We start from the raw sequence: 15,285 nt of genomic DNA, 5'->3' as shown, positions 1-15,285 counted from the left end.
AGAAAAATAACTACAGTGTGCTCCACTCCTGGGGCATTGTTAGGGAGGTATCCCAGACTCGCTTAGTGCTCAGTGAATAGTTTAATGGGAGATTTCCACCTGTGTGTGATGGGAAAATGTGCTAATGACTCTCTATGGGCTAAAATGAAGAGTTGTATGAATCTGTCATTTTCCTCTTGCGATCACACAACTCATTATATTTCTTTCCTCTTTGTCATAAATATGTCTTAACTGTTTTGTAGTTCTAGCTCTGGAATTGCACTTCTTTTTTTCTTTTCAATCTACTTTTTCAATCCCAAATAATAGGTATTTTTTATTCCATGTGACATCAGTATTTGCATTTCCTTCATTTACCTAGTGAATTAAATGTTTATTATTATGAAACAACCATCTCTATCTTTGGTAATATATTTGCCATGAAGTTCACCTTACCTGATATATCAACAAAGCTCCCACATCTATTTTTCATTATTGTTTGCACTGCATTCCTCTATACTTGTACTTTTGTTCTGCTAATGTCTTGATTTTATACCTTCTCTGGTAAGAAATATATAAATGTTATTTTTGTTGATATTGTTGTTGTCCAGTCTGACAATCTTTATATGCAACTGGACAGTTTGGTCTATTTAACTCTATTGTAAATACTTAATATATTTGGACTTAAATCACCATCTTACTTTGTGCTTCCTACTTGTCCAACTTCTGCTATTTTATTTTTATTTCTTTTATTTTCTTGTGGAGTTCTCTTTCTATATTAACATTATTTTCTCACTTGTTCCTTGGTTAATTTTTAAGTTATACACTTTGCCTATTAAGTTAGGGCGTCCTCTAATAAGTAAAAAAATCTGTTTTTAACATATCAGGTTTTATTTACATTGACTTCTTTTGGGCATACATGATATTGCTTTGGGATACATTTTAATTCTGTTTATCTAAATACCTCAAGAAAAAAGTAATATTGTTTTATACAATGTTCATCTAAATTTATTCATAAGCTTATCGTTTTCTTTACTATTTATTCCTTCCCACATCTCCAAGCCTATATCTAGAATTATTTTTCTTTTCTTAAAAAAAAAAAAAATCCCTTCAGTATTTCTTTGATTCAACATTCTTTCTTATGAATTTTCTATATCTTTCTATTTGACTGAAAATGACTTAATTTTTTTTTTTAAGGATTTTATTTATTTATTTAACAGAGAGATAGAGAGCACAAGTGGGCAGAGCAGCAGGCAGAGGGAGAGGGAGAAGCAGGATCTCCGCCGAGCAGGGAGCCTGATGTGGGGCTCGATCCCACGAGCCTGGGATCATGACCTGAGCAGAAGGCAGCGGCTTAACCGACTGAGCCACCCAGGCGCCCCTGAAAATGACTTACTTTTACCTGGGTTCTTAAAGGATATTTCTAAAATATGTCAAGATAAGATAGCAATTATTTTCTTTTAGTACACTGCCTTTTTGCTTACATTTATTTCTATTAAAAGTAACTACTGCTTCTGGCTTTAGACAAAAAGAAATAAGCCCACTGCAGCCCGTTTCTTGCACTGACCATAACTAAATACACTGGGCAAAATATAAAAGGTGACTACATGAAAAATCTTTAAAGAAATTAACAACAAGGACACTGGGGAGAAAAGTAAAAATTTAATAACAACTAATATGATTACAGTGGGTTTCCTGTTTTTGTTTTGTTTTGTTTTTGCTTCCTTTATTTCCCAGAGTTGACATGAGATGAAGACAAATTAGATCATGAACAGCAAAACTGTGAGAAAAGCTCATATTTCTGACTAGAGGCCTGAGAAAGGGCCCCCTGTGAGTCGTGGGTTCTGGAGAGGACACTCATGACATTTTCTCTTTTTGGCTCATGACCCTGCTCCGAGGCCAGGCTGTCAAACAGCTGCTGTGAGCACCTAGAAATCCCAAGAGAAAACCCACCCTTTAGAATAAAGAACTAGGAAGAGGGGTCCCCATTATGGGAGGGATCCTTATTACTTCTCTCTCTCTCTCTCTTTTTTTTTTTTTTTTATGCTGTTTTGCCCTGAAGGAGGGTTTAGTCGTGAAGCAATGTACAACAGTGCAGGCGGCTATAGTTTGAGAGAAGCTCTGACTTTCTGGACAGATCAAGGACAGCTCTTCCCTGGGAGCCAGACAATGTGGGGGAAATCCTAGAGACAAGCAAGAGGGAGAAGGAGACACCCTAATTCCATGGATGAACTGAAAGAAATTCTAGGTTCATTCTTATGAAGTGCAGAATAAAGACTTTGAAAACTCAGCTGATATTAGATACACCACCTTGGGAAATAAATCAGAACATAATGTCTGAATCTAAGTTGTTGTTTGTCTGCCATATTAGTTTTTGCAGTACACCAAACAATGACTGCCCTCCCACCACTAAAAAAAGATATCCACATCAAATTCCTGGAACTTACAAAGATTTCCTTATTTGGAAAAAGGATCTTTGTAGACGTAATTAAGTTAAGGATCTTGGGGCGAGATTATCCTGGATTATCTGAGTGAGCCCTAAATCCAACGATGAGTGTCTTTATAAGAGACACATAAAGGAGAACAGGCACACAGAGGAAGACATGATGTGACTGTGGAGGCAGAGATTATAGTGATGTGGCCCTGATCAAATAACCTTTAATGAACTATGTCAGTACTCAAGGAAGTGATGTTTTTAGTTTTGCATATTTTGTTAGACTATACTTCTGCTAGAAGTAAGGGGGAGAAAGGATTCATTAGGTTATGAACGAATAGTGGTAATGAGAAGATAGAGATAATGAAGAGATCGGAATGGGGAAAGAAAGGTTGGAGTAGAAAAATAAGGAAAAAGTAGAGAAGCCATTCCTGGTATTATAGACATGGCTCTAAGAGGTGGATTGCTGGTTCCCACAGAATGTCTTCTGACTATTCCTGTGCCAGCATCGTCCCAGGTGGGACCTTCAGTCTCCATGCTGACTCTTTCACCCTCCCCTCTTACCCCATCAAATGGTTGCAGCTGCAATTCTAAAATCACTAATGGAAGCTCAATAATGCTATCTCAAAATTCAGTACTGCTTTAGTTCAGGATTCTTTTATACTTATATGGACATATATATACATAACTACAGATATATGTACATATACTTATATGTACATACATCTACTTTTATACTTATATGTATATATATCTACATATATATCTACATATATGTGTACATATATCTACATTTATATGTACATATATCTATATGTACATATATCTACAATAAATATGTACATATTTATTTTCACTTATTTAAGTTACATTGATGGTTTATCATGTTTGTGAATGAAAACTTAAATGTGAGGTACCTGGGTGGCTCAGTTGGTTAAGCGACTGCCTTCGGCTCAGGTCATGATCCTGGAGTCCTGGGATCGAGTCCCGCATCAGACTCCCTGCTCGGCTGGGAGTCTGCTTCTCCCTCTCCTGCTCCCCCCCTCTTGTGCTCTCTCTCTCTCTCTCATTCTCTCTCTCAAATAAATAAATAAAATTAAAAAAAAAAAAACTTAAATGTGTAAGTATTCTTGAACTGATACACTGGGATAAAACTCTCAAAATAAAGTGATTTTCTTTAAATAAGTATTCCAGAATAGCTTTCATGATGGATATAAATTCACTCTTAGGTAAACACCAAGTAGTTATTGTAAAGTTACATATATACTGCAGAAATTTACCATGGCTGAGAAACTCTATGGCCAGGTATTCCTTGAATCACTACTTACATTGTGCTTTGTGAGGTTTGAAATGTTAGTTGCTATTGCTTGTAGCCAGTCAATACAGTCTTCAGCAGAGAGGCACTGAATAATCCCACTGCAGACCCCGTCCACAGCAATGACTTGAAAAGCATTTTGCCTGCAGACATGTCAGAACAAATCAGATCAAACATCATCTCATTTATCTATTTGCAAGTTGAAATAGTATCTGTTGAAAGCTTTTCTTTTACACAATACAAATACAGCTTCAAATTCATATGTGCTTATTTCTCTTTATAAATATCTCTGTTTTTAAATGGAACACTAAGAATGAACCCAGACAACATATAATTTTGAATTACTAGAAAGTATCCTGAGATTCAGATAAATTTGGAGCAGATTTGAGTTGTAAAATCTATATTATGTAAATGGAAGAATATCTAAGACATTTTAGAAAGCTTATTTTCCCAGTTTACCATAAAAATATACATAGAGGTTTATTTATTACTTTGGCTGACATCATTTCCTCTTTACATTTCTTTTTTTTTTTTTAAGATTTTATTTATTTGTCTGAAAGAGAGAGAGACAGAGAGCAACAGAGATAGCAAGAGAGAGCAGGAGCGGGGAGGAGAGGGAGAAGCAGGCTGACCGCCGAGCAGGGAGCCCTGTGGGCGGCTCAACCCGAGGACACCAGGATCATGACCTGAGCCGAAGGCAGTCGCTTAACTGACTGAGCTTCCCAGGCGCCCCTTTACATTTTTCAATGCATTTTGTGATTTACAGTGGAAAGATCACCAAAAAAGACACACAAACATTAAACATCGTATAAAAAATCCCCTGACATCATGAGCAGCAGCATTTTGTTAGCTGTAAACCATGTTCAACCTCAGTTCATTCCTCTTCTCAAAGACGGTTTGGACAAGAGGTTCATAGCTCCTCCTCAGATTCAAATTTTCTCTGAATTTCTGTTAATGTTGTGCATTTCAATAACAACCAAACTTTTCTTTAAAATCCAATGGCCAATATAAATATCCTTATGGTCTTTTGTTGATTTTTTGGTCGTTGTTGTTGTTAGAGAAAATTAAATGATGCCATCCTAAATTGTTTACCAAAGTGCTGTAGAATTCAAACTGGCTCCCTACAGCTTTAATGTTTTTTTTTTTTTTTTTTCTGTATCAAGTTCTTGCATATTTAGATATGAGCTTAATGGACAAGAATTAATAAAATTTTCAAAATGAATGGAAGTTAGCCAAATTGCTTGGGCTTGAGAATTACTCTGTTGTGTAACATGATACACTTTGGAAATGCACACACTATATTTAAATATCAGCCAATTATGAAGAAATAGAAAAGTTCTGTAGTTCAACATTCAAAGGCTTTGTAAGTTATATAAATTTATATCTTTTTCTCTTAATACCTTTTCTGTGTTCTGCATTTTGTAACTAGGTATATGTGGATAGTAGGCAGGATTTCGCTTCCCCAAAGAAAGAACACTCCACAGAGCACAGGTCTGGCTCAACTCCAGCACCTGTGTCACCCTGCCTTCCCGTGACACTAGTCCATATCTCATAAGTGGACACATGCTAAAGCTTTCGCTTCTAAGGCACTCTGCATCTAAGTTATTGATATTTTTAGAGAAATCTGCTCTTATACCCTTCACCGAGCCCTTTCAACTGATAACAGGGAAGTGTTCAAATATACTTTTTTTGTTTTCTCTTAAAAATACATGAAAAGACTTTAGAAAGTACAACTATTGTCTGTCTCTTTGAAGTAACATTCTTTTGAATTTGTGACAAGAAAAAAATATGCATTGCCTGAAAAGAATATTATAACTTCTCGTGTCTTTCTTAGCTTTAATTTTGATATTCAGCAGTGAGGAAGACATTTAAAATATTCAGAGAGCTCAACCATCCATGGAAAACGAGAACTAATTTGAGTTTAGTAATATATATTTCTTTCTGCTCTCTGATGATTATAACCATTGCTTCATGTACCATAAATTAAAGCATGTCCTGAATGTATTTGTCCTCTCTGCTTTAAATGAATCATGGCAGCTTCTGATATTTTTAGCTGATTAAAGTAAATACACTTAAATCAAATCTGCAATCTATGTGATCATATACATTACATAGTCCCTAGAAAGAATAATTCTGAGGGACTAATCTTTTTTAAATCCAGGCTTATATGTTAACATATATCACTTTTTACATTCTGTTTCAACTTTCCAGGTTGATTTAATGGAAACCCTTTCATGAATATAAGTGAAATACTTGAACAGTTCCTTTGCTTCCATATGACTTCTTCCAAAATAGGCTGGTCATAAGGATTATAGTCTGGGTCATATTTCTTCCTCTGCTATTGAATAAATGAGAGTATTGGCAAATTAGTCCACTTAGTTGTGACACAATTTCCTCTATAGGAAAATGAGAATAATCTACTTTACTGATTTAACAAGTATTTATGGAGTAACCGGTGAGATCCAGATAACTTTCACATATCACTGAAGCTCTATGAATAATTTTCCTGTGAATAATCCATTAATATGTAGTCTTGACTGCAATATTTGAGAATGTTTAGTGGACTTACTGCTTCATCAGGCACTTAGGAAGAACTATAGTGCTTTTGAAATCAATAGACTACATTATCCATTTATTTGGTATTGGGAGACATTAAACTTTAACAGTATTTGTAGTAGTCTAGAGAATACCCAGACAGAATTATGATTCTTAATATACACACATGCGTGCACACACACACTTGCTGAAAAAACAGTTACAATATTAGAATTAAATAACCTGAAGTTATTATCTGCTCAATATTTTTATATTTTTCTAAGGATTCTTGGCCATTGCTGTGGCAATGAAAAGTTGCTAAATTTCAGCGCAGGTTTATTTTTTTTAATACAAATATATTTATATTCTTCCTTTGTGTGAGAAATATTCTGCAAACTCTAAAAGTTCATACATAATTTTCAATATAATTTATGCATATGTAAAAATTTACATATATATCTGATTAACACCGTTAATAATTCACATTTTGATTCATTGCTGATTTTATATCTCACGAAGGCATATATAGCAAGATGTTAAATTTGTGAGGAGTGAACAGGAGAAAGCAGAGAGAGACAGCACTTCAAGCACGAGGAGCAAGAATTGCAGACACTAAAATATAGCAGTTTGGAGTGGCTGGATTGCCACATTCATGAGGGAAAGGGTAGAATATGAACATGGAAAAGCAGGCAGGCTTGGAGCAGAAGGGCTTTGTATGTCAGTCGAGGGGCTCAGAGCTGAGAGGGAGCAACTGCAGGCCTTTATATAGAGGACTACCAATATTATAACTGGTAAACTATGAGAGGATATGGAACTGAAATAAATATGTGTTAGAGTGAAAATGAAACAATTATCTCAAGGGATTTATAAAGTTATTAGAAAAGATGTGATTTAATAATACCATTTTTTAAATGGAATTTGAGGAAGAGAGTAGCGTCAAAATTACTTCAAGCTTTTGGTTCTCACTGGCTGAAGGGCTTCGATGGAGAAGAGAAGGGAAAGCATTTAGACAGGAGATTGTTAATCCAAAACCAAATATCAGGAGCATGTTGGGAGAAATATGGACTTTTTGGCTTGGACAATGTGCATGTGGGGAAGTGGTGAGTCATAAAGTGGGGAGATAAAGTAAAGCCTAATCATTAAGAGCTTTGCAAAGCATGTTACAACATTTCTACCTAATCTTGAAAGTCAGGGGGAGCCAATGGAAACATTCAAGCATTGGAATGAAAGGCTCATATTTGTATTTTAGAGAGATCTCTCTGTGGTGGTTAAGAAAATAGGAAAAAAATGATAATAAAACAAAGAGGGAATTGCAATACTCAAGATGGACAATGATAAGAGTCTGTTTCGAGAAAGTGGTTTTCTGTGTACTAGGAGAGAACATTGACTCAAGTGGAATTAAAAATAAGCCATCTACTTGATTTGGCTATTATGTATTTGGGAAAGTGATAAAGGAAAGGAAAAAAAAAATAAAAGGCACTTAGGTTAGTGATCCCAGCAATTTACTCTATTTCTTGTTGAGTTCAATTCACATTCACCAAGTTCAAGATCATTTCTGCACTGGGCATCCTATCTTGGTTGACCACCTCATTATAGCTTTCATTGATCAGGCTAAAAACTTAAACTTTTTGGTGAGGTACATGAGGAGCTCTTCTGAACTATTTTGTTACCCATTTTCCAAGGTTTAAATTTCCAGTTCGTTTCATGATTTGAAACACAATAACTCATCATTCTCTAAGTAAGTCCTGTAATTTTATGCAACTATGTCTTTTCCCTCCCCAGTATTCCCTTTGTCTGAAAAGCTCTTCTATCCTACTCCATTTATTATCCGCAAAGTTATTGCAAATAATTTTATGTAACTTTCTGTCCTCTAATTTTTCTATGTGTAAAATAAATATAACAACATTTATCCCTCATACCTAGCATTTTGAAGACTTTTTTAAAAAGCAGTTTTAGGTTCACAGAAAAATTGAGGAGAAAGTACAGAGATTTCCAATATACTCCTTGCCTCCACACATGTATAGCCTCCCCTATTATCAATGTTCCCCAACTACAGTGGTACATTTGTTACAATTGATGAACCTACGCTGACACATCATTAGTACCCAAAGTCCATAGTTTACATTAGGGTTCACTCTTAGTGTTCCGTATTCTGTGGGTTTGAACAAATGTATGATGGCATGTATCCATCATTATAATATCATACAGAGTATTTTATTTCCCTAAATATCCTCTCTGCTCAGTGAATGAGAATTCTTAGCTCCCCATATCCTTCTAGGTATTCAGTGTTGTCACTGTCCTGGGTTTTGGTCACTTTAATAGGTATGCTGGTATCCCATTGTTGTTTTAATTTGCCCTTCCCTGGTAATATATGATGTGGGGCATCTTTCCATACATTTACTTGCCATCTGCATATTATCTTTGGTGAGGTGTCTGTTAAGGTTTCTGGCCTATTTATTTATTTATTTATTTTGGTTGGGTTGTTTGATTTCTTATTGTTGAGTTTTAAGAGCTTCATCTTTCTTTCTTTCTTCCTTTTTTTGGGGCATGGAGGGAGGCATAACAGTCCTTTATCAGATGTCTTTTGCAAATATTTTCTTCTAGTCCATAGCTTATCTTCTCATTCTACTGACATTATCTTTTGTAGAACATAAATTATTAATTTTAATGGAGTCTAGCTTATCAGTTCATTCTTTCACAGATCATGCTTTCAGGGTTGTGTCTAAAAATCATCACCACACGCAAGTTTATTCAGGTTCTTGTCTATGTTATCTTCTTGAAGTTTTATAATTTTGTGTTTTACATTTAGGTCTCTGATCTATTTGGGGTTAACTTTGAGGAAAGGTATAAGGTCTGTGTCTAGATTCATTATTTTGCATATGGATGTCCAGTTGTTTCAGCACCATTTGTTGAAAAGAGTCTTTTCTCTGTTGTATTGTCTTGGCTTCTTTGTCAACATCAACTGACTGTATTTATGGGAGTCTATTTCTGGGCTCTCTATTCTGTTCCACTGATCTATTTGTCTATTATTTTGCAGTACTACACTGTCTTGATTATTTCAGCTTTTGCTAAGTCTTAAAGTCAGGTAGTGTCAGTCCTCTAACTATTCTTGTTCTTGAATATTGTGTTGGCTATTCTGGGTCTTCTGACTCTTGCAAAAAAATCACAAAATAACTTGCTAGGATTTTGATTGGGACTGCATTGAATCTAAAGATCAAGTTAGGAACACTGCATTTTGACAATATCAAGATTTCCTATACATGAACATGGACTGTCTCTCCATTTATTTAATTTTCCTTTGAGTTTGTTCACCAGAGTTTTGTAGTTTTCTTCATGTAGATCAACATTTCATTTATCTGGGTGTTAATATAAACGGTATTGTAATTTTCATATCAAATTTTCCTTCTCATTGCTAGTATATAGGAAAGTGATTAACTTTTGCATATTAATCTTGTATCTTGCATACATGCTATCATCACTTATGAATTACAAGAATTTTTTTGTCAATTCTTTCTGATTTTCTACATTCATTATCATGCCATCTGTAATCAAAGTAAGTTTTATTTCTTCCTTCCTAATTTGTATGTCTTTTATTTTCTTTCCATTATTTTAGAAATCCATTGCTTTTGGTAACTTGAGATCTGGTTGTCATTCAAGACAGTTCCACTGTCAAACTTAAATTCTGACATTTCTGTTCTTTGACTATAATCTTTTCCTTTCCATCACCACTTAATTATCTTATTCTTCTTCATCTTTTTTTAACCCTTCTAATAGTCTTTGTCCATAAATTTATTCAGCATATATTTGCATTCCTCCATAGACTGAGTTCCCAGTTCATCCATATCAATTAAGTGTTTTTGTCCTGTCCTAGAATTTCCTGCCATTTTGACTTCCAGCTATTTCTACCTTATGAATTCCCAGCACTTAATAACTTTAATTGAATTAAGTTTATAGCTTTTTCTTCCTGATGTGTCAGAATTCCCTGGAAAAAAAGTAATACTTTGTGCAAAACAGTCCCAATACAATTGGTATCTGGGAATCAGGATCCTAGTACCTGTGATCTAATTTGCCATTTTTCTACCCTCACTGCAGTCAGCATTATATATATTGCAGATTCTTTTGATTACCTAACAGTCATCGTATTTATCTCACACAACTGGATAATCCTGTTCCTTGTAAAAACTATTCCATAGCTTGTCTTTCTTCAATTCTTTTTTTTTTAAAGATTTTATTTATTTATTTGAGAGAGAGAGAATGAGAGAGAGCGAGTACATGAGAGGGGGGAGGGTCAGAGGGAGAAGCAGACTCCCTGCTGAGCAGGGAGCCCGATGCGGGACTCAATCCAGGGACTCCAGGATCATGACCTGAGCCGAAGGCAGTCGCTTAACCAACTGAGCCACCCAGGCACCCTGTCTTTCTTCAATTCTTGAATCCTGCCTATCTCTATGTCATTCTGAAAAGATAGCCTTGAGTTCCAACTCTTGAATATCTGGTGTCTTTACCCTATTTTTTGTTAAAATTTTATGGGTTTAAAAAAATTTTTATGGGTTTTAGAAATATGTATCTTTTTATTTTATCAATCAGAAATCTTTTACCTAAGCCCAAAACTTACTGAAATATGCTCTTTTAAAGTTTATTCCTTATTTGTTTTTTCAATTTTCCAGATATACTCATATTCGCAGGGACTCTATCCTTCTCTGGCTACAGAAAATGTTAAAATGTAATTGGTAGGCTTGTATTATTGAAGTATCAATAATTATGTCATAAACCTGAGAAATAAAATAAATAGGGAATATCTGACAAGATAATTTTTCTCTAGGTTGAAAAAACTAAGCAAAGTTGGTCTAGAATTGCCCAAAGGAAATTTGAGCTTTTCCAGAGAGATAATTGTGTATCTTAAAGGAGTTATGGCACTTTCTCCCTTAACGCCACAGTACCAATGTATAGGAACAGATGTTAGATGGGGTTATGGAGAAGATATGATTGCCAGTTGATCCTCAAGCTAGGCCCAGGCTATTGGAGGCTCCTCACCACCTGCCCTGTCCTTAGAATGTATGTTCTGCCTACCATTTCCACAGTGGGAGCTGTTCCAAGGACATTGCCTTGAGAGAATAAGGTGTTGTTGAAATCATCTGGATGGTATACATGACTGAACCCAATTAAGGCTTCTATATCAACTTAAAGATTCTGTTCGGTGAGTGCAGAGATCTACTCATTTTGCAGTCACCCAAGACAAACCACGTAAGTAAGTTCCTTTGCTTATTAAACCTGTCACCTACTAATCTGGAGTGTTCTGCCTCTTTCTTAGGTCTTTCCTTGCCCTTACATGAGTAAGGGGGCCAGTTTGCAAACCAACAGGTGAAGAGGTGGAGTATATATGAAGATTGTGCTATACAAAGGGACACTTGTATGGCTTGTGGGTAGGTGGGTAGGTGAAATCTTAATGTCATTTAGTTGAATATTTTTTGAAAATCATTTGTTGTTCCTGGTTTACATGAAGCAGAGTCCTTGTGGACCTGTTCACCTATCACAGAAAATGGAAAAAGTGAATAAGTTTAATCACTCTGGATCCATGTGTATAGGACCACATGTAACAAGAGATCAGTGGAATAGCAAGAGTAATGGTACACCCAAACAAGGAGCTGTTTCTCCTCTAGCTTCTCTGGTATTGACTCCTTTCTGCCAATTAGTAAACATGACCTGACCATGATATGCCTTGAACTTCATATCCCTCTTTTCCCCCTCATCACATTAGCTTATTCTTTACACGCTGCTTCTCTTTCTTTACTGTCAATATTCTTCTTTATTTTTTCTAAAGATTTTATTTATTTATTTATTTATTTGTTTGTTTATTTGAGAGAGAGAGAGAGAGTGGATAAGGGCAAAGGGAGAAGGAGAGAGAGAATCTCAAGCAGACTCCCCACTGAGCATGAAGCTCAATGTGGGGTTCAATTTAACGACCCTGAGATCATGACCTGAGCTGAAATCAAGAGTCAGATGCTTACCCAACTGAGCCACCCAAGTGCCCCTGTCAATATTCTTCTTATAACGAACTATTTTTCAATTCAATTCACTTCAAAAATCATTCCACCTTAAATCGCTCCAAAATTAATGAGTTTCTGAGTCCTTTCAGTATTTCTTTTCTGTAGTTAATAAAATCAACAACTTTCTTCACCTTAAAACACTATTTACAATAGATTCTGTTTTTATAGTACTATAGTCAGTCTTTTTTTCCCACCTAGTCACTTCTTTTCTATTTCATACCATCACCTGTTTTTCTTCCTCCTGAGATCCCCTAACATACATTGCTGAAAAGTCCCATCCTTCAATGAGCAACTATGAATTGAGTGTTTCTTATTCATATTTGTCCCCATCATTAGAATTCATTTTACAAAATTCTTGCATGTTAAAAGCACAGTTCTCACAATCACCATCCTTGCTCTCTGTTCCGTACTAAACTTCATCCATAGGTGCCTAAAAAAAAAATGGTACCAACTCAGACGTCCTCACCGCAGGAGTAAAAAGCTGAGTACTCTTGGAAAGGCACTAGGGATTCTGCTGCCATTGGAATTCTCTACAAGTAATAGTGCAAATCAGTAGATTTTATTTCAATACTATTGATTTTCATACTGTTTGAAAAGCATGCAGTAGATGATACTTGTACTCAAAAAGAGAGATGGAATGTTTTCTCATTAAAACTAATTTAATAAGTATTTATTGAATGCTTCTGAGCTGTAAGTCATGCTCAGCCTAAGCACTGAATGTATGGAGATACATAGGACGTTTCTAAATTTCAAATACATATATACATATACATATATATGTATATATATATATATATATATATTACATTTTATACATATAACATTATATATGTTCAATATACTAACTTTTCATATAGGGAAAATTAAGTTTAGCAATTAAAAAATAGCCAAAGTCTCTACTTTGGCTCACAATCTCTACTTCCCATTCCCACGCACAATCTCTACTTCCCATTCCCATTCTAATACCCCAACACTACAATGCTCTGCAACATTACCACACTTCAGAATTGAAATCTGATATATATATTTCTAAGCCAAGGTCATTACCATAGATGAACATAAACTGTCTTATCACTGATAAAAAATACTGTGATGTTTTAATTTATACACAATAGTATATGACAGTAACACAACTTTGTTGCAATTAAATATGAGAGGTATTTTATCACTGAAGTTAAAATTATGGGCCTTGGGAAAACCAGCCAGCGATAACATCCTAGGTTGTGAACCAACACAAATAATTTCCCATATTTGTCCTACTGGGCCAGTAATTTATTCTTTTATTAATTTTTTTTCCTCCTCACTGTTGCAACTGCCACTGGCCTGTAAACTCCTTCAGGAAAGAACCAAACACAACACCTCCTACTTACAGACATTAAATCAATATTTATTGAGTGAATGAATGAACAATAAATTAGCTCTTGAATCTGAATTGCTGTGCAATCCACTCTGAATAGTGCTATGTTTATAACTGCTTATTACTGTAATATTTATTGAGTATAATTAATTCAATTGCTAAAAGCTGTCAATGTATTGCAGCACCATAAAAATAAAAATGTAGGGAGTCATCTGGAGTCATCTGGACTCATCCAAACAGTTTCTTTTTTCTCATAAATTGTTTTAGCTAAATGATTCTACATCATGTATCTGTGTAAATTTTTTAAAATAAAAGCAAAACAAATATATGCACTTAAAAAATATATCGTTAATAAAAATATTAAGAGAGTTCTTAAAGCAGAAGAAAAATAAAACCAAAAGAAAGAAACAAAGAAAAACAGGAAGATTAAAGGTAGGATACATTTGAAGAGTTATGTGAAAATAATAATATATTATCTTGAGGAATTTAAAATACATACAGAATTAAATATCATATCAGAAATATGTCCAGGGGTGCTTGAGTGGTTCAGTTAAGCGTCTGCCTTCAGCTCAGGTCATGATCTCAGAGTCCTGGGATCAAGCTCCACATTGGACTCCCTGCTCACCCAGGAGTCTGCTTCTCCCTCTCCTTCTGCCCCTCCCCCCTTGCTTCAATGTTCTCTCTCTTTCTCGCTCTCAAGTAAATAAATAAAACCTTAAAAAAAAAAAGAAAGAAAGAAATATGTCCAAAGATAGCAAAGGAATAAAGAGTTAAAGTGTTCTAAATTTCTAGCATTTTCCGGGGCGCCTGGGTGGCTCAAAGTCATTAAGCATTTGCCTTTGGCTCAGGTCATGATCCCAGGGTCCTGGGATCGAGCCCTGCATTGGGCTCCCTGCTCGGCGGGAAGCCTGCTTCTCCCTTTCCCACTCCCCCTGCTTGTGTTCCCTCTCTCGCTGTCTCTCTCTCTTTCAAATAAATGAATAAATAAAATATTAAAAAAATAAATAAACAAATAAATAAATTTCTAGCATTTTCTGAAAAGGCAAAATTAGTAAATTAAATTAAATTGTATGATGCTATGGTCTGAGTGTTTGTGTCCCCTGCTCCCCTCACCCCAAAAATTTATATGTTGAAATCTTAATGACCAATGTGATGGCATTAATAGGTGGAGCCTTTGGGAGTGGCTTAAGTGGCTTAAGCCATAAGAGTGGAGTTTTCATGAATGGCATTAGTGTTTTATAAAAGTGACTCCAGAGAAATCCCTAGCCCCTTCCACTTTGTATGTACACAGAGAGAAGACAACAGATATGAATTAGGAAGACCACCTTCACCAGAGAACTCTACTATCATAGTACCTTGATCTTGGACTTCCAGCATCCAGAACTGTAAGAAATAAATTTCTGTTATTTATAAACCACCCATTTTGTTATTGCAGTCCAAATGGACCAAGACATATGGTATAATGTTTAGGTAATAACTAAAACAAAAAAAAAAGGATACATATATAAAAATATTATAGAGGAAATAACAATAATTTTTAATTATTGACAAAAAATCATTAAAAAGATAAAGGAGATGAAATATGAAAACTAGTGTGTTGAGACAAAGAATTTTTTCTTGAATA

General features: G+C 35.1%; 1 protein-coding gene across 8 annotated transcripts in view; it reads right to left on the bottom strand.

Moving 5' to 3' along the window:
- Positions 1 to 15,285, bottom strand: part of SNTG1 (syntrophin gamma 1) — a 907,627-nt gene that overhangs the window by 190,453 nt on the left and 701,889 nt on the right. For all 8 annotated transcript variants that reach the window (XM_032421884.1, XM_032421883.1, XM_032421890.1 and 5 more), the window contains one exon: positions 3,739 to 3,868. In XM_032421884.1, the coding sequence (XP_032277775.1) occupies positions 3,739 to 3,868 (130 nt within the window). The remainder of the gene's footprint in view (positions 1 to 3,738; positions 3,869 to 15,285) is intronic.

This window comes from Phoca vitulina, unplaced genomic scaffold (genome assembly GCF_004348235.1).
Source record: "Phoca vitulina isolate PV1807 unplaced genomic scaffold, GSC_HSeal_1.0 scaffold25, whole genome shotgun sequence".
NCBI classification, from domain to species: domain Eukaryota; kingdom Metazoa; phylum Chordata; class Mammalia; order Carnivora; family Phocidae; genus Phoca; species Phoca vitulina.
The sequence above is the reverse complement of the archived record's forward strand: the minus strand, read 5'-3'. Positions and strand labels throughout refer to the sequence as shown.